This window comes from Eptatretus burgeri, chromosome 12 (genome assembly GCF_056783735.1).
Source record: "Eptatretus burgeri isolate ZD-2024b chromosome 12, Ebu_testis_v1, whole genome shotgun sequence".
Lineage (NCBI taxonomy): Eukaryota > Metazoa > Chordata > Myxini > Myxiniformes > Myxinidae > Eptatretus > Eptatretus burgeri.
The window spans coordinates 34,586,842-34,604,372 of NC_140972.1; the positions used below are offsets into that span (position 1 = coordinate 34,586,842).

A 17,531-nucleotide genomic window follows, 5' to 3' on the forward strand; every position below is an offset into this window, starting at 1 on the left:
ATTGGCTCAATTTTCAAATAGCCAGGACAGAATACTGGTAACTCCCCATTTATTAATTTTTTTCTACACCTCATCAGTGATGGCCCAAAGCATACACCACACACATAGCAAACCTAAGAACTAAAACAAAACTGAGTAGACCAATAAAAGAGTTTCCTTCTGTATCCATTTTGTCCATCCCATGCATGCATGTTTTGTGGCCTGTTTTTGTCCATCAAGTTCTGGTCCGTTCACTGTATTCGCTCTTCCATGAGCTTCGACTATGTTTACAAAAATAAATAAATAAATAAATAACACTTGCCATGTAGGGATAATGACCAATTCATAATACAGTGGTACCTCTACTTACGAATGTCTCTACATACGAATGTTTCAGGTTACGAAGCGCCTGAACGGGAAAATATTGCCTCTAGTTACGAAGGCGTTTCAGGATATGAAGTCAAAAATACAGTACAGTACGCGCTGCTTTTCGCTGCTCCCAGAGTTTCCCGAACGTAAACAAACTTGTAGCTGCTCTGCCATTGGCTATCGCCTAAAATCTGCCTGGCAACCCTTTGCGTATGCGTGTATCCCAGCATGCTCTTCGTGTCCCCGTCCCGCTCTGTAAATATAGTTATACTGTATACAGTCTATGGTCCCGCTACGAAGTGCTCGGACAGTGTTACAGTACAGTACGCGTGTGGATTACAGTAACTTTTATTCACAATGGACCCCAAGAAAGCAATGAAGAAAAGTGGACAAGGAGAAAAGAAGAAGAAGAGAGTTTTTCTGGCCATACAAACAAAGCAAGAGATAATAGAAAGGTATGAAAAGGGGATGCGTTTGATTGATCTCGCAAAAGAATATGGCCGTAATATATCTACGATTGTCACGATAATAAAACAAAAGGAAGCCCTAAAAGCTACGGCTCCTTCCAAAGGCCTCTCTGTCATTTCCAAGAGGAGGTCGGCAGTGAACGATGAGATGGAGAGGTTGTTACTCGTGTGGTTAAAGGAGAAAGAGATCGCTGGTGACACAGTGACAGAGGCCATAATTTGCGCAAAGGCAACCGCCATCTTCACTGACCTCGTGAAGGAGGATACAGGCGAGGGAAATTCGGCGCAAGGACTACACCAGGAGTTTAAGGCATCGCGTGAGTGGTTCGAGAAGTTTAAAAGGACTGGACTTCACTCTGTTCTTCGCCATGGCGAGGCATGTAGCGCCGACCACGAAGCGGAGGTGATGCAACACACCGCGGTGCAGGATGAGTTCAAAGAGGACGAGGAGGAGGAGGAGGAGGAGGAGGAGGAGGCAGCCATTATTCCATCAGCCCAAATCAAAGACATTTTAGGAAAATTCCATGAAGTCTCGGAATTTGTTGAAAAGAATCACCCGGAAAAAGTGTTCACAAGTCGGGCTATCGCGCACTATGACGATGTCTGCCTCGCGCATTTCCGACGGATTGCTAAAAGCCGGCAAAAGCAGACGTCATTGGATCAATTCTTCACGAAACGCGAGGCAAAAAACACTGCTGATAAGGACCAGTAAACAAAGAGGCCAAAAAGTAACGAGAATGACAGTTAAAAGGTAAATGAATATTTTTATTATTTCCTTTATTCTTTGTTTTTTACATTATGTGCCTCTCGTTTTATGTTTATTGTGCGGTAATCTAATTTTAACATGTATTTGTTTCATGTTCTGATGCATTTTTATGATTTATTAAAAAAAAATGTCCGAATTTTGCGGGGCTTGGAACGGATTAGCGCATTTACATTCAAAAGGCGTCTCTACTTACGAAGGTTTCAGGTTACGAAACTACTCCCAGAACGAATTAAATTCGTAAGTAGAGGTACTACTGTATTAACATTTGCAATGGCAAACTCCACATTTAAGGAAGTATGCATAACAGGTATTGTCAAGATGGAAAAGGAAAACCATACCTTTTTGTTCAGATCAAAACTGCAGCATATCTAAAGGAAAGCAAGAAATGCAAGGAAGGACCAAATGAATAATACTTCGATAAATAATTCAGCAAGAAAATACACCATTAATGTTCCATTCAGAAATTGATTAAAATTTTTTAAATTATCAGGAATAACCTTTCTACATACCTAGGGAGTTTAATATATTAAGGCAACACAAAATTATTTCATTCAAATAAAGCTTGTGGAATGCATGAGTGCTCGATAGGGGTGGGATGGAAACAAAGGGGGGGGGGGGCGAAGAAGGGGCGGGGATGGAAGGGGAGCTTGCTTTTGTAAAAGGAGCATTCCATGTCAAGTGTACACTTTTTTCAGCGAAATTTTGACACATCATCTCAGATGTCACTCTTTTTTTGTGCAAGTGTTTGTATCCACGGTAAAACATTATGTGTCAATTTTCAGACCTGGGGGCTCATTGGGGCCCATTTTAGCCCCCCTCCCCAAATTTGGGCGCCCCCGGTTGACCCAGAATCTTCCAGTGACCATATCACAGGTTGTAGTGGTCCGATTTGGATGATCTTGGTCTCAAAATGCTCGTAAAAGCGAGATCTTTCAAATCGCGTAAAGTAAAATCACTCCGTAATTCAAAAAGTTATAGTTTGGGGCGCCCTTTGACCTTGGGCCCCCGCCCCCCAGCCAAACCGATGATCCCGATTTTTTCGTGTGAGAATACCCCTTCATAAACAGTAATCCCCCGCTATATCGCGGTTCACCTATCGCGCCCCCGCTTCATCGCGGTTTTTCCCTTGGAACCTAACTAATATTTTATGCGGATTCCCCCGGTATATCGCGGTAATAATATATAAAATATAAATTATTTAAGCAATAAATTATAATGCGTGGCGCTCGACCAGTCACACAACGCACGAGACAAAGTTTCGCTTGTGAACTTCGAATATTTTCTACGTTTTTTTCTCCAAGCCCCACAATGCCACCCAAACGCCTTGCACCTTCTAAAGCTTCTGGCAAGGAACCGAAGCGCCAGAGGAAGGTTTATATACACTCGATATAAATAAAACCTAATCGTGTTTATACACCGCCCAGCGTTTAATATTCACTCGATATAAATAAAACCCAATCGTGTTTATACACCACCCAGCGTTTAATATTCACTCGATATAAATCAAACCCAATCGTGTTTATACACCACCCAGCGTTTAATATCCACTCAATATAAATCAAACCCAATCGTGTTTATACACCACCCAGCGTTTAATAATCACTCGATATAAATAAAACCCAATCGTGTTTACACACCGCCCTGCGTTTAATATTCACTCGATATAAATCAAACCCAATCGTGTTTGCACACCACCCAGCGTATAATAATCACTCAATATAAATCAAACCCAATCGTGTTTGCACACCACCCAGCGTATAATAATCACTCAATATAAATAAAACCCAATCATGTTTATATACCACCCAGCATTTATTATGCACTCGATATAAATCAAACCCAATCGTGTTTATACACCGTGTTTAGAAAAAAAATAGGCATTTTTGGGGGAGGCGTCCATTCATCACGGATTTTCACTTCTCGCAGGGGGGGGGGGGGTTTGGAACGTAACCCCCGCGATAAACGGGGGATGATTGTACTCCAACACCTCAGCATAAAGTAAAATGGGATATCAATGGGTTCAAGTGTGATGATGGTTTCATTGTTCGGGTCCACATATCACAAATTCTTGATTCGACATTGGGCGACGTTTGCAGTCATCGTTCCAATGACGTCACCTGTTGTCAGGCGACTTTATGTCTGAAATTGACAATCATCATCTCTGGACTAGTGTGTGTGTGTGTGTGTGTGTGTGTGTGTGTGTGTGTGTGTGTGTGTGTGTGTGTGTGTGTGTGTGTGTGTGTGTGTGTGTGTATATATATATATATATATATATATATATATATATATATATATATATATATATATATATATATATATATATATATATATATATATATATATATATATATATATATACACATATACATACTGAAACGCAAAAGAAACTTACCACCTTTTAAACCTTCAAATATCAACAAAAACACTGCTTGTAGAAAATGTGTGAACTTATTAGTGGACAATAGTTTCCTCACTGTCAGACAAAACGGTCACGGATGGTCACTTGAACCTTCAATGGTCACTTCATAGCACAGCTTTTGAACAGCCATTTTGACTGTCAGTGATTAGCCAAGGGGTACGGGATGATTTTACTGAGCTGCACGGGATGATTTTACTGAGCTGCACGTGATGTCTTGATATTGGCTTTAAAAAGGCCAGTGCAAAATGGGCATTTCAATCAACATGCCACGATTGTCAAGGGATCAACGCCAGTGTGCCTTGGGCATACTGCAAGGCGGATTGAGCTACCATGAGGTGGCACGTCGCCTTGGCTGTTCGCACCAGACGATATCGGCCCTGGTGGACAGAGACACCCTCCACAACTCTGCAGATGACAGACCTCGATCAGGGAGGCCAAGAGTCACCACTGCAAGGCAGGACAGGCAGATGGTCCTAAGTCAGATGGCTTCAGACATTGAGGACTGAGTGGGACAGAATCCAGTAGCAATCCATCCAAAGACTGGTAGGCAGTATGCGCCGACGATGCACTGCCTGTATCCAAAACAATGGTGGCCACACACGCTATTGAAAGGGGACTGACATTGCACCCTGTGCTGTTCTGTACTGTAGAACAAACTTATGAGATAATGTATCTTGGTCAAAAACTTGACATGTCATCAATAAAATGCCAATGTTTCAATTAGCAATTGTTGGTTTGTTTTATTTTGAACTGTTACAATTTTATTACATTTCAAACAAGTGGTAATAGTGGGGCAACTTAGCATAACAATTGTGCATTTTGTGAGGAAAGCACCAAATTTGGCATCCTAGTAGCCCATCATATTATGAACAGATTTGGATATTGGGCAATCTCAATTTTTGATGGCAATAAAAAATGGCTGCCACAGCCATCAGCGGCTGAATTTGAGATGGCCCAATATCCAAATCTATTCATAATATGTTAGGCTACGAGTGTGCCAAATTTGGTGCTTTCCTCACAAAATGCACAATTGTTATGCTATATTTAGCTAAGTTGCCCCACTATAAGTTTCTTTTGCGTTTCAGTATATATATATATATATATATATATATATATATATATATATATATATATATATATATATATATATATATATATATAAATATATATATATATTGCATCATTTGTGAAAAATTATTCTGCCTATTGTGTCTATTGATTTTTAAGTGTACATTTTTTGTATAACCATCATCGAATTAAGTTATAAATGGGCTCATCTCAGTTTTTGCATATTTTGCAGTAAGCATGGTGACTGAAGATCGAAAGGAGTTCCGAAAATACTGTTGCGATCCATTCAGCTGCCATAAAACGAAACAACGAAAAGATCTTCACAATGTGTCAAATGATATGTTGATGAAATTTTCTTCAAAGGTGAAAAAAGATGACAGACTTTGTACTTCGTGCAGAAAAAAACTCAGTTGTCACCAGAGCGTATTGAAGAATCATCTTCAACCAGTTCGAAATTATCATCAGAAGGTACTATCGAAGGCATTGCAGAATCTATTTCGACAGATGAGGATGAGGAGGTATTTGAGCGAGAAGCAGAAGTTGACCTATTAAACCAGTCGTTGTCGATAAGCGAAAGCCCATTCGACAAACGAAAGGCGGAAAGGAACCCAGGGTACGTTCCTGAAAAGCGAAGTAAAGTGGAAGATTCTGTGCGAAAGAAATTAGAACTAGTTTCTGGACCAAGCACTGCAGAGAAAACACAAAATACAGCGTCAAAATGTGATGAAAACTGCATGCCAGAGGTGATCAAAAGCATGAAAGAAAAATACGTTGTTTCGAACCGTTCAGAGCAAATACGTACACTGACAATATTTGCTAGGAATATGAGCATCAGAGGGATGATGAGTGAATTCAGTTGCTCCCAAAGAATGGCTGTGCAAGGCAAAATTTTAGGGAAAGAAAATGGTATGCTATAGTCTCCAAATCCCAAACAGGGTAAAATATTGCCTGACGAAGTGAAATCTGCCGTAACCGAATTTTACCGAAGTGATGAAGTCAGCCGAATAATGTCAGGAAAAAAGGACTGTGTGGTGGTCAGGAATGAACATGGAAAAGACAAAATTCAAAAGCGCCTGGTACTAAACAATCTCAAGGAACTGTTTCAGATATTCAAAGAGAAGAACCCTGGCTTGAAAGTTGGATTCGCGAAGTTCGCCATGCTCCGTCCCTCAGAGTGTGTCCTGGCCGGTTCAGGCGGTACACACAGTGTATGTGTATGTAGGACACATCAAAATGTGAAATTCATGATGATTGGTTCCAAAATGCCACAGATAGCCGAACTTCCTAACTATCATCATGTTATAGCACGCATAGTTTGCAACCCAGCACAACCGGCATGTTATTTCAGAACTTGTGAAAGTTGCCCATCAATTGAAGACTTCAAAACCGAGCTACTGAGTGCTTATGAACTAGAGGATATTGATGAAATTCAGTTTAAACGGTGGCCACCCACCGACAGATCTGAACTGAGCTCCATGGTCCTGCCTTTGGAAGAATTCATAAATCAATTCTGTGAATGCGTGGTGAAAATAGTGAGAAATCAGGAGGGTGTGTACAACCTCATTGCCAAGGCCCAATCTCAGTTTCTGGAAAATAAGAAAGACGAAATCGGTGAAGGAAAATTTGTCATTATTGGAGACTTCTCAGAGAACTATTCGTTTGTCGTACAGGATGCGGCCCAAGGATTCCATTGGAACTGCTCTCAAGCGACAATTCACCCTTGGGTTTACTATTTCAAATCGGACGATGGCAAATTAAATCACAATTCGTTCAAGATTATATCAGAATGCAATACTCACGATGTTGTCTCAGTCCACCTCTTCCAAAGAATGCTCATTGAACACTTGAAATCTAGCTTTGGAAATGTAAAGAAACTTTACTATTTCTCAGACGGTTGCACTGGCCAATATAAGAATTGCAAAGCCTTCATAAACCTATATCGTCACAAATCAGAGTATGGTATTGACGCAGAATGGCATTTTTTTGCCACAAGTTATGGCAAGGGCCCTTCAGATGGCGTGGGAGGTACAGTCAAAAGAGAAGCAACACGTGAGAGCCTGTGTAGACCTTGCGACAGTCAAATTATTTCTCCAAAAGATCTTTTCGCCTTTGCTGAAAATGGTTTGAATGAAATGAAGTTCGGTTACGGGATCCAAGAGGCGTATGAGGAGGAAGAACGAAATCTGGAAGAAAGGTTAAAAATGGCCAAAACCATAGCTGGAACTCAAAAACTTCATGCTTTCATCCTTATTTCTGAAACTGCTCTTCAAGTACGCGAATTCAGCCTTAGCGAGGAACACCGTATAGAGTCAGCTATTTCAAAAATCTACACCAACTTTTAACGGGAAACTCTCAGGTTATGTCACAGTGCACTATGATGGAAAATGGTGGCTTGCCTGCATCATGGAAGCCTTTCAGGACACTCATGAAGTGAAAGTGAATTTTCTTCATCCAAACGGTCCCGCAAATAGTTTCTTTTTTCCTGACATTGAAGATCACTGCATTTTAGACATTTCTGATATACTTCTTTCCGTAGAACCAAAAACTGCTACAGGTAGAACCTACACAATCAGTAAAAAAGAAGCACAGCTGTCAAATAAAACATTGGTTGGCAAAAAATCTTGACTATAATATGCTCGGAAAAACTCTCACTCATACAAGTATCGCTTCCAGTTCCTGCATGTGAAAAATTTATGGACAATATACTGATATGGTGTATTGGAAATCTTGTGTTTAAATATTGTGCGATGTATTGTGGCGTATTGTGTGTCCAGCACTCGAGTCCCCGAACAATAAAACCATCATCACACGTGAACCCATTGAGATCCCATTTTCATTTATGATGAGGTGTTGGGAGTATATGAAAGGGTATTCTCACACGAAAAAAAATCAGGACCATCGGTTTGGCTGGGGAGCGGGGGCCCAAGGTCAAAGCGCACCCCAAACTATAACTTTTTGAATTACTGTTTCGAATGATTTTACTTTATGCGATTCGAAAGATCTCGCTTTTACGAGCATTTTGATACCAAGATCAGCCAAATCGGACCACTACAACCTGTGATATGGCCTCTGGAAGATTGTGGGGCAGCCGGGGGCACCCAAATTTGGGGGGCCCCTAAAATGGGCCCCGATGGGCCCACAGGTCTAAAAGTTGGTATTTTGAGTTTTTTCACCAAAGTGAATAAATGACCAACATATGGGGAGAAAATGAGGTATTAGTGTCAGGAAGGTGTGTACACTTGACATGGAATGCCCCAACAGTGGGAGAAAAATACCATCTATGTTGAAGAGCATCTGAAGCAGTGTTCCACAAAGCAGCCACTTCACCTGCTCACTCGGCAAAGGCTGATCAAGCATCTCGATGTCAGGGTGTTGCGGAAGGCCGTAGAGCTTGCACAGGTCAGTTAACAATCGCTTCAGCTGCTGCAAAAGCTGTGGAATGGAGACAGACCTACCAATATACTTGTGAATATTCAATTTCACAAAGAACAAACTTGTGTTAGACACTCAAGCGAAGTGTTTACTTACAAGCAACTTTGCCATGATGTTTTTGATACGTCATAAATTATCTATACTCGCAGAGTATCCACCCGACGGGCGATCTTGCTCCGAGCATACAAGTACTTCTGATGCATAAGTTCATTTGGGTGGTGTATAGGCAACTGACAGCTGCTTAAAATGCTGTTTTTTTTTTCCCACAAATTTTTTTTTTTAATCCGGGTTACGTGCATGAGGCAAAAACATAACTACTGCTTAGAATTCAAAACACCTAACAGTAACTGCACTGGAAAACGTGGAGACAGGAATACTGTGCTGTAAATGGTGGAGACTTGTAATACCCTCCCCGACCTGGAGGCGGCGCTACACAATACACATTTACATAGAGAATTCGCACCCCCATCCGTTACTCCTCAACCACCCACCGCCCCCCCCTCCCCCTCCAAGGCCACCGGCAAATATAAAAACACCCCTGTACACTAAATGGGGTCATGCTGATCCAATCTTGTAAGTCCGGATGTAATTGGCACAGAACTGTGGGAGGAGCAGCAGGACAAACAAACACACAAACACCGGTCCATGATTATAGTCAGGATAATAAATGTTTTGATGACGATTTGTGTCTGTTTGCGAGTTATATAATAGGATTACAGCACCACACATAAATGTACATACACGGGACAACAACTTACCTGGCGGCATGTAAATGAGTTCGAACCTTCGGCCTTTCACAGAAATGACCCCAAAATAGTTTTCCATCTCAGACGATGAACTTTATTTTCCCAATTTTTTTTTTTCGTCTTGGCATTTGCAGAGAATATATATATATATATATATATATATATATATATATATATATATATATATATATATATATATATATATATATATATATACATATATATATATATACATATACATATATACACACACACACACACACACACACACACACACACACACACACACACACACACACACACACACACACACACACACACACACACACACACACACACACACACACACACACACACACACACACACACACACATATATACATATATTGAAACCCTTCTCTGATTGAGTGGTGCATCCAATGGCACAGCGTCCTGTCATTTTAAAAAGAATGAGCTAAAATGGTGCTCATAACACATGTGACCAGAAATTTCCAGTGAGCGGGGACACACTATGTCACTTTTCATATGGGATATGGGGACTCTACCCACTCCCACTCCCACCACCCCCCCCCCACTCCCAAAACATGATTAACTCGTTGCATCGACATGCCCCACATATGAACCTCCCATCGGTGTTAAGCACGAATGTTTGGGTAGAACGCTGATCTACAAACCTTCGGCCTTTCACCGACAAACATGGTTGGGAGTTTTTGCAATACGAAATATGCAAGAAATTAACTTTTAGGACGAATTGATCAGGAAGTTCTCCAACTGTTTTGTTTTCAACTGTTTTTCAGAGGCACCCCCCTTTCTCGCATGTACGTTTTGCAAATATTTTCGGCTTTTAAAAAGTTTTGTTTAGTAATTTCATTCGAGAATCTTTATATATGGCAGACATGAAATATGTCCAGGATGCCCCGATTGACTTCGTTACTCGGAGGGTCTTTACATGCACACCGAGAAATCTAGGGCAGATCAAGTAATTTTGAAAGTGCCGTATTCATCAATATTACATGATCAACATTGCCCTTCTACGAACTTCCTCATCTCCTATTGCTCCTCCATGCTACCTTGAATTGTGACGAATCAAAAAAATAATAAAAAGAATGATATGAGTAAATAAAAACAACTCGCCACAGTTTTTCCAGAGCAAATACCACCAAGCTTTTCCAACACAGCGGCCAAATGAGGGTCTTCAGACTCGGCAAACCATATTGGAGGGGAAACAGGATATTCTTCCTGCAAGAGTGAAAGAAACATTCAAATGAACATGCTGGGAAGGCAGGTCAGAAAACAAAATACCCAAAACGTGGCATCCTGAACATACACTACAAATACAATTCAATTATACTGATGTTCATCAAAACAAAGCCTGAACAAATGGAGAAAAACTTTGTGCTTGATACATTGAGTGCTGTATTGAAAAATACATCATATCAAACATCAAGCACAAACATACAACAAACTAGAGAATTCATAGAACACCTTACCCCACACAGTGTTTAACTATATAATTCAACTGAAATAGAATGATTTTAAAGATCGCATTAAAAAAAAAAACTGTTGAAGCTTACCACCATTCAAGCAATGTCTAAAACACAACCTTATTTAATATGTCCAAGTAGTGTAAAACTGGAGGTTTATGGAAGTTGCAAGAAAGTGATTTGTGTTCTATAGTGTTCAAGTATATCATTCAATTGAAACAAGAAAAAGAGCAATCAGAGAGTGCAGACCCTCACCAGGACTTGTTTTGTGTGGCTTTTGCATAATTTTGTGTGTTGTTTGTGTACCGGTGTGTTATGTAATTAATAAGACATAATTATAACTGCCACTTTATAACTGCTGGCAGTGATGACCATGTACCAAGACATCCTGCTTTGATCGGACACCTGACTCTGACCCATGACGCTTTTCATTATTATTCAATTGAATTTAGAATGGGATTTAAATAATTCAATTCAAATCATATGGGAGACCAAGTACGTATACTCCGTATAGTTCTGCATTGGAGTAATCAGAAGAAACCCATACAAGGAAAAATAAAAGATTAAGTCATCAGGAGGAACCAGGATAAGATTCACATTTCAACTGCTTCTCCTCGACCATCAAACCCATCCAAGCACAGCCAAGTGAGACTTATTCAAAAAAAATTTAACATATATCAAAAAAACAAAAAGAACCCAGATCAAAAAATTAAAAAAATTCTGGCTGCCGGACCATGTGTCCAATCAAGTTGAAATTTCAACATGCATTCTGCATCACGACTAGATCGTAATTGTGAAGTTTCGCATCGATTGATAAAGCAGTTCCAGTGAAAACATTATTTAATATTTTTCTTAAATCCAATATGGCTGCCAAACCATGTGACCTATGACCTCAAATGTGCAAAACTTTTGTTCCTCAAGGATAGGTGGTCATACATGAAAAGTTTCGCCTCGATCTGTTCCGCAATTTCTGAGAATATTTTAAGGTTGTTTTTTTTGGTTGCTTTTTTTTTTACAATATGACTGCCGAATCACATGACCGATGACATCATCAATTTTATTTTGTGGACCGTTTCATCCTTATATGACCATCAAAATTTTTCATACTGATCGAATGTAGCGTTCTACATATGCAAGGTCATCATAACTAAGACACCTATGACGTCATAAAAAAAAAAATTGCACTCATTCCTCATGAGTACTTGCCATGTGCCAAGTTTGAATATTTTCCTTGGCGCAGTTATAGAGATTGAGGTCCAAAGTTTTTTGGTTTTTCCAATATGGCTGCCACACCAGGTGACCTATGATGTCATAATTATCATTACAACATTCAACATGAGTTGTCACACCAATGGTGAAAATTTCATTTCAATGTGACAAGCAGTTGCGGAGAAAAACACCAATGTTCTGTGCGGACAAACAAACAAACAAACAAGCGGGTAGGCGGACATGGGTAGTCGGCCATTGCTAGGCAACGGAGGGGGCCATTGCTAGGCAACGGAGGGGGCCATTGCTAGGCAACGGAGGGGGCCATAGCAACGGTTCTTTCTCACACAAAACTAGGACATACCATGAACCTACCATACCAGTTTCATGTATATCTGACTCATAGTCTCTGAGATATAACGAACTTCGTTTTTTTATTGTTTTCGACCAGGGTTCATTCAAAGTCTATCTTTTCCAACAGTTTTCATAGGATCCGGTTGGAAATATTTGACAATATGGCTGAATGTACTGCCCACAGTTGCTCGTGGCCCGATTTTTGATTTTCGAAAAAATTAATTTTTTATGATTTTTCAAAACTTTCAAAGTCCCGTTGCTCGGCAACAGTGGTGTCCATAGCAACGGTTCTCATTTGCACACAACTAGATCATGGTATGAACCTACCAAACAAGTTTCATCGTAATCGCCATTGTATTAACTGAAATAGCTATTTTAAATACTGATAATAAGGTTAGAACAAATCTCAAAAAAAAAAAATTCAATTTTTTTTTTTTTTTTCGACTAGATCGACTACCCAACAGACCCAAAAGCAATACCCTGTCCTTAGGTGATGATAAAATAAAGATTTCATCGTACTAATAAAGCTAATTCCAGAAGTTTACCGCCATTGAAGGTATCTTTTACACCACCTTGGTGAACATGTTGCACAAGTTCTTCGTGCCTGTTTGTGTGCTTTATGACGTCCTAAAAAGAAGCAAGTTTCCTGTTTGGCATGATTTAAAATTTGGACAACCAGACAGACAGACAGACAGACGAAAATTAATCATTATCTCTCCACTCAATGCGCATGTGCGATCGGAAGAAATTCAGAGCAAACGTACTGATAAAATACAGGTTCGTTTTCCGATGATTCATGTTCAACAAATTACATTTAAATGAAATAAAGTCGTTCCTCGATCATAAACTGATGTTTGTAGACGGACAGCGAGACAGAAGTGAACCACTTGCTTAACTCGGCATTTCGCTTCACCTGCACAGGCTAATAACTAATAATCATACCATAATGGAGATGTGGCCTTTGTGGCGGATGTGTGCACGGAACCAAAATTTCAGGGATAGCATTTTTCATAGATTAAAATGAATACATGATTTTTGGGGGAAACCGCAGCGATATTTCAATAGTAAAGGTGGTGTGTGTGTGTGTGTGTGTGTGTGTGTGTGTGTGTGTGTGTGTGTGTGTGTGTGTGTGTGTGTGTGTGTGTGTGTGTGTGTGTGTGTGTGTGTGTGTGTGTGTGTGTGTGTGTGTGTGTGTGTGTGTGTGTGTGTGTGTGTGTGTGTGTGTGTGTGTGTGTGTGTGTGTGTGTGTGTGTGTGTGTGTGTGAGAGATAATTTAATTTCAAACGAATCAGCAATTATCACAGAACATGGTAAAACAAGCTGGAATAAAATATGGTATTTAAGGGAACCTGTCGAAGATGGGCAATTCAGCAAATGAATAATAACACTATCGGGGGATGGGGGATAATAATAGAGGGAAGGAAGTCGGTCACGGAGGGTGTGGAGCCGGGGGTTAGGGGACTGGTGGGGAGGAGCGGGACAGTTGGCTGGCGGGGACAAGGGGGACAGGGAAAACAGGAACGAGGGGGGAGGGGGACGGGGTGGTGGGGGGGAGTACAGGGACGAGGGGGCGGGGGAAGACGTGGACGAGGGGTGTGTGGGGGAAGACACAAACGAGGAGGGCAGGGGAAGACGTGGACGAGGGGGTGGGGGAGGACGCGGACGAGGGTGGGGGAGGACGTGGACGAGGGGGTGGGGGAGGGCGTGGACGAGGGGGTGGGGGAGGATGCGGACGAGGGGTGGGGGAGGGCGTGGACGAGGGGGTGGGGGAGGGCGTGGACGAGGGGGCGGAGGAGGATGTGGATGAGGGGAGTGGGGGAGGACGTGGACGAGGGGCGGAGGACGACGGGGACGAGGGAGGACGCGGACGAGAAGGGTGTGGGTGGACGCGGATGAGGGGCAGGGGAGGACGTGGATGAGGAGACGGGGGAGGACGCGGGGGAGGAGGGTGGGGGTGGACGAGGAAGGCGGGAGTGGACGCGGATGAGGAGAAGGGGGAGGACGCGGACGAGGAGGGTGGGGGTGGACGTGGAAGGGGGCGGGGGACGCGGACGAGGAGGGCGGGGGTGGACGCGGACGAGGGGGTGGGGAGGGCGTGGACGAGGAGACGGGGGAGGAGGTGGACGAGGGGCAGGGGAGGCCCTGGCCGAGGAGACGTGGAAGGACACAGACAAGGAGGGCGTGGACTAGGGGCAGGGGAGGACATGGATGAGGAGACGGGGGAGGATGTGGACGAGGGGCAGGGGAGGACGTGGATGAGGAGACGGGGGAGGACACGGACAAGGAGGGCGTGGACGAGGGGCAGGGGAGGACATGGATGAGGAGACGGGGGAGGACGTGGACGAGGAGGGCGTGGGTGGACGCGGACGCCGAAGGCGGAGGTGGACGCGGACGAGGAGGGCGGGGGTGGGCGCGGACGAGGAGGGCGGGGGTGGGCGTGGACGAGGAGACGGGGGAGGACGTGGACGAAGGGCAGGGGAGGACGTGGACGAGGAGACGGGGGAGGACACAGACAAGGAGGGCGTGGACTAGGGGCAGGGGAGGACATGGATGAGGAGACGGGGGAGGATGTGGACGAGGGGCAGGGGAGGACGTGGATGAGGAGACGGGGGAGGACACGGACAAGGAGGGCGTGGACGAGGGGCAGGGGAGGACATGGATGAGGAGACGGGGGAGGACGTGGACGAGGAGGGCGTGGGTGGATGCGGACGACGAAGGCGGAGGTGGACGCGGACGAGGAGGGCGGGGGTGGACGCGGACGACGAAGGCGGAGGTGGACGCGGACGAGGAGGGCGGGGGTGGGCGCGGACGAGGGGGTGGGGGAGGGCGCGGACGAGGGGGGTGGGGAGGACGTGGACGAGGGGCAGGGGAGGACGTGGACGAGGGGCAGGGGAGGACGTGGACGAGGGGCAGGGGAGGACGTGGACGAGGAGACGGGGGAGGACGTGGACGAGGAGACGGGGGAGGACGTGGACGAGGAGACGGGGAGGACGTGGACGAGGAGACGGGGGAGGACACGGACGAGGAGACGGGGGAGGACGCGGACGAGGAGACGGGGGAGGACGCGGACGAGGAGACGGGGGAGGACGCGGACGAGGAGGCCGGGGTGGACGCGGACGAGGAGGCCGGGGAGGACGCGGACGAGGAGACGGGGGAGGACGCGGACGAGGAGACGGGGGAGGACGCGGACGAGGAGACGGGGGAGGACGCGGACGAGGAGACGGGGAGGACGCGGACGAGGAGACGGGGAGGACGCGGACGAGGAGACGGGGGAGGACGCGGACGAGGAGACGGGGGAGGACGCGGACGAGGAGACGGGGGAGGACGCGGACGAGGAGACGGGGGAGGACGCGGACGAGGAGACGGGGGAGGACGCGGACGAGGAGACGGGGGAGGACGCGGACGAGGAGACGGGGGAGGACGCGGACGAGGAGACGGGGGAGGACGCGGACGAGGAGACGGGGGAGGACGCGGACGAGGGGCAGGGGAGGACGTGGACGAGGACGAGGACGAGGAGACGGGGAGGACGTGGACGAGGAGACGGGGGAGGACGCGGACGAGGAGACGGGGGAGGACGCGGACGAGGAGACGGGGGAGGACGCGGACGAGGAGACGGGGGAGGACGCGGACGAGGAGACGGGGGAGGACGCGGACGAGGAGACAGGGGAGGACGCGGACGAGGGGCAGGGGAGGACGTGGACGAGGACGAGGACGAGGACGAGGAGACGGGGAGGACGTGGACGAGAAGACGGGGGAGGACGCGGACGAGGAGACGGGGGAGGACGAGGGGCAGGGGAGGACGTGGACGAGGAGACGGGGGTGGACGCGGACGAGGAGACGGGGGAGGACGTGGTCAAGGGGAGTGGGGGAGGACGTGCACGGGGGGGGGGAGCGGTGGGTGCGGGTGGACAGGGAGGAGGAGAAGAGTCGGTGGTGGATGAGTGTTTGGTATTTATCAGGAACTGGGGATGAAAGTGACATTGTCAGGATGAGAGCGGAACGTTGCTGAAGGCAACAACAACAACAACATAGTTCTAAGGAAGTAAAAGTTGAAACCAAATGTTTAACCACAAGAGTGTCGGACAAGCTGTGACAGACACACAGATACATTTTAGAGCCGCGAGTCACAGAATACGAACACACTCCCAATCCGATTGTGTAAAGTCCGCAAAGAAATTCTCATCGTAAGTGGGTAATCGGTTTGGGAGTCCTCGGGACCGACGACCCGTCCCACGTACAGCGATGGTGCAACGGATGAGGAGGGCACAGTCAGCGCTCACGAAGCGACAAGCGAGTTCATCCACACAGCAGCTATCAATCCGAAACCGCTCGTGGTTCTTATCGAAGATCGATTCAAGAAGCTTGAGCTCTTGCTTTAGCGAAGCAAGGGACATTTTCTAAATCATTTCCGACTGCAACTGCGGGGTCCCAGCCCAGGCCTCTATCTCAGTCTTTTGTCCAACATGGCGCCGTTTCCCACAATCCACCGCGCCATACGTCGCACCATCCACTGCTCCCGTATTCAAACCTCACCCGTCATGTTCTCATCCCAAACTCGGCGATTCCCAAACTGTATCGATAATAATCTCTCGATGTTTATTAGTTAATTCACTTCGATCACTGTAAAAAAAAAAAAAAATTAAATTATTAAAAAAAAACAATCCGCTCTATTGATTTATTAATTCATGATTTATTCATTCATATTTTTGTATACATTAATTTATTTATGTACATGTTGTGGATGTTAAAGATTCCACGACGTCCGCGAACATAAGGCGAGCTTTTGCCGACATCCTGATTGAATAACAAATTGCTGCTCTCTCACCGAAAGGGGGCACTGCATCCAGCAGCTCCGAAGTGCCGACAAAACTCGAACGGCACTCGGTGGAACGTATTCCTCCGCCAGGATGAACCGTTTACCTTGAGCAAACACGCGCGCGCGTGTCCGTCCGTGTGTTCTCCATAACTCCAAAACCATGAAACTGATCAGCCTGAAACTTTACATACACACTCATGGAACTCCAAGGAAGTGTCTGACTGAATGTTGGGTGTTTGGGTTAATTACAAAAACCCCTTTTGAAGATAATTAACAGGCTTATTTAATTATATCCTTTATCAGGTGCATCCTCAGCCACCTCACCCTTTATGGGGTCTTAAGGCGTATCCGAGTTTACCTCTCAGGTCTGAAGCCGCCATGTTTTTTGGCCTGCTCAACCTTGCCCTGACTTTGAACAAGCCACA

At 45.2% G+C, this 17,531-nt stretch overlaps 1 protein-coding gene across 3 annotated transcripts in view; it reads right to left on the reverse strand.

The window, feature by feature from the left end:
- The window catches only part of UBE2Q1 (ubiquitin conjugating enzyme E2 Q1), a 60,243-nt gene extending 43,455 nt beyond the window's left edge, over positions 1-16,788 (reverse strand). For all 3 annotated transcript variants that reach the window (XR_015050317.1, XM_085850101.1, XM_085850100.1), the window contains exons 1-4: positions 16,529-16,788; positions 10,381-10,485; positions 8,396-8,500; positions 1,920-1,949 (exon numbers count right to left, since the gene is read on the reverse strand). Coding sequence is in view for 2 of the 3 variants with exons in the window: in XM_085850101.1 (XP_085706227.1) it covers positions 1,920-1,949; positions 8,396-8,500; positions 10,381-10,485; positions 16,529-16,684 (396 nt within the window). In the remaining variant the exon portion in view is untranslated. The remainder of the gene's footprint in view (positions 1-1,919; positions 1,950-8,395; positions 8,501-10,380; positions 10,486-16,528) is intronic.
- Between the last annotated feature and the right edge of the window lie 743 nt (positions 16,789-17,531).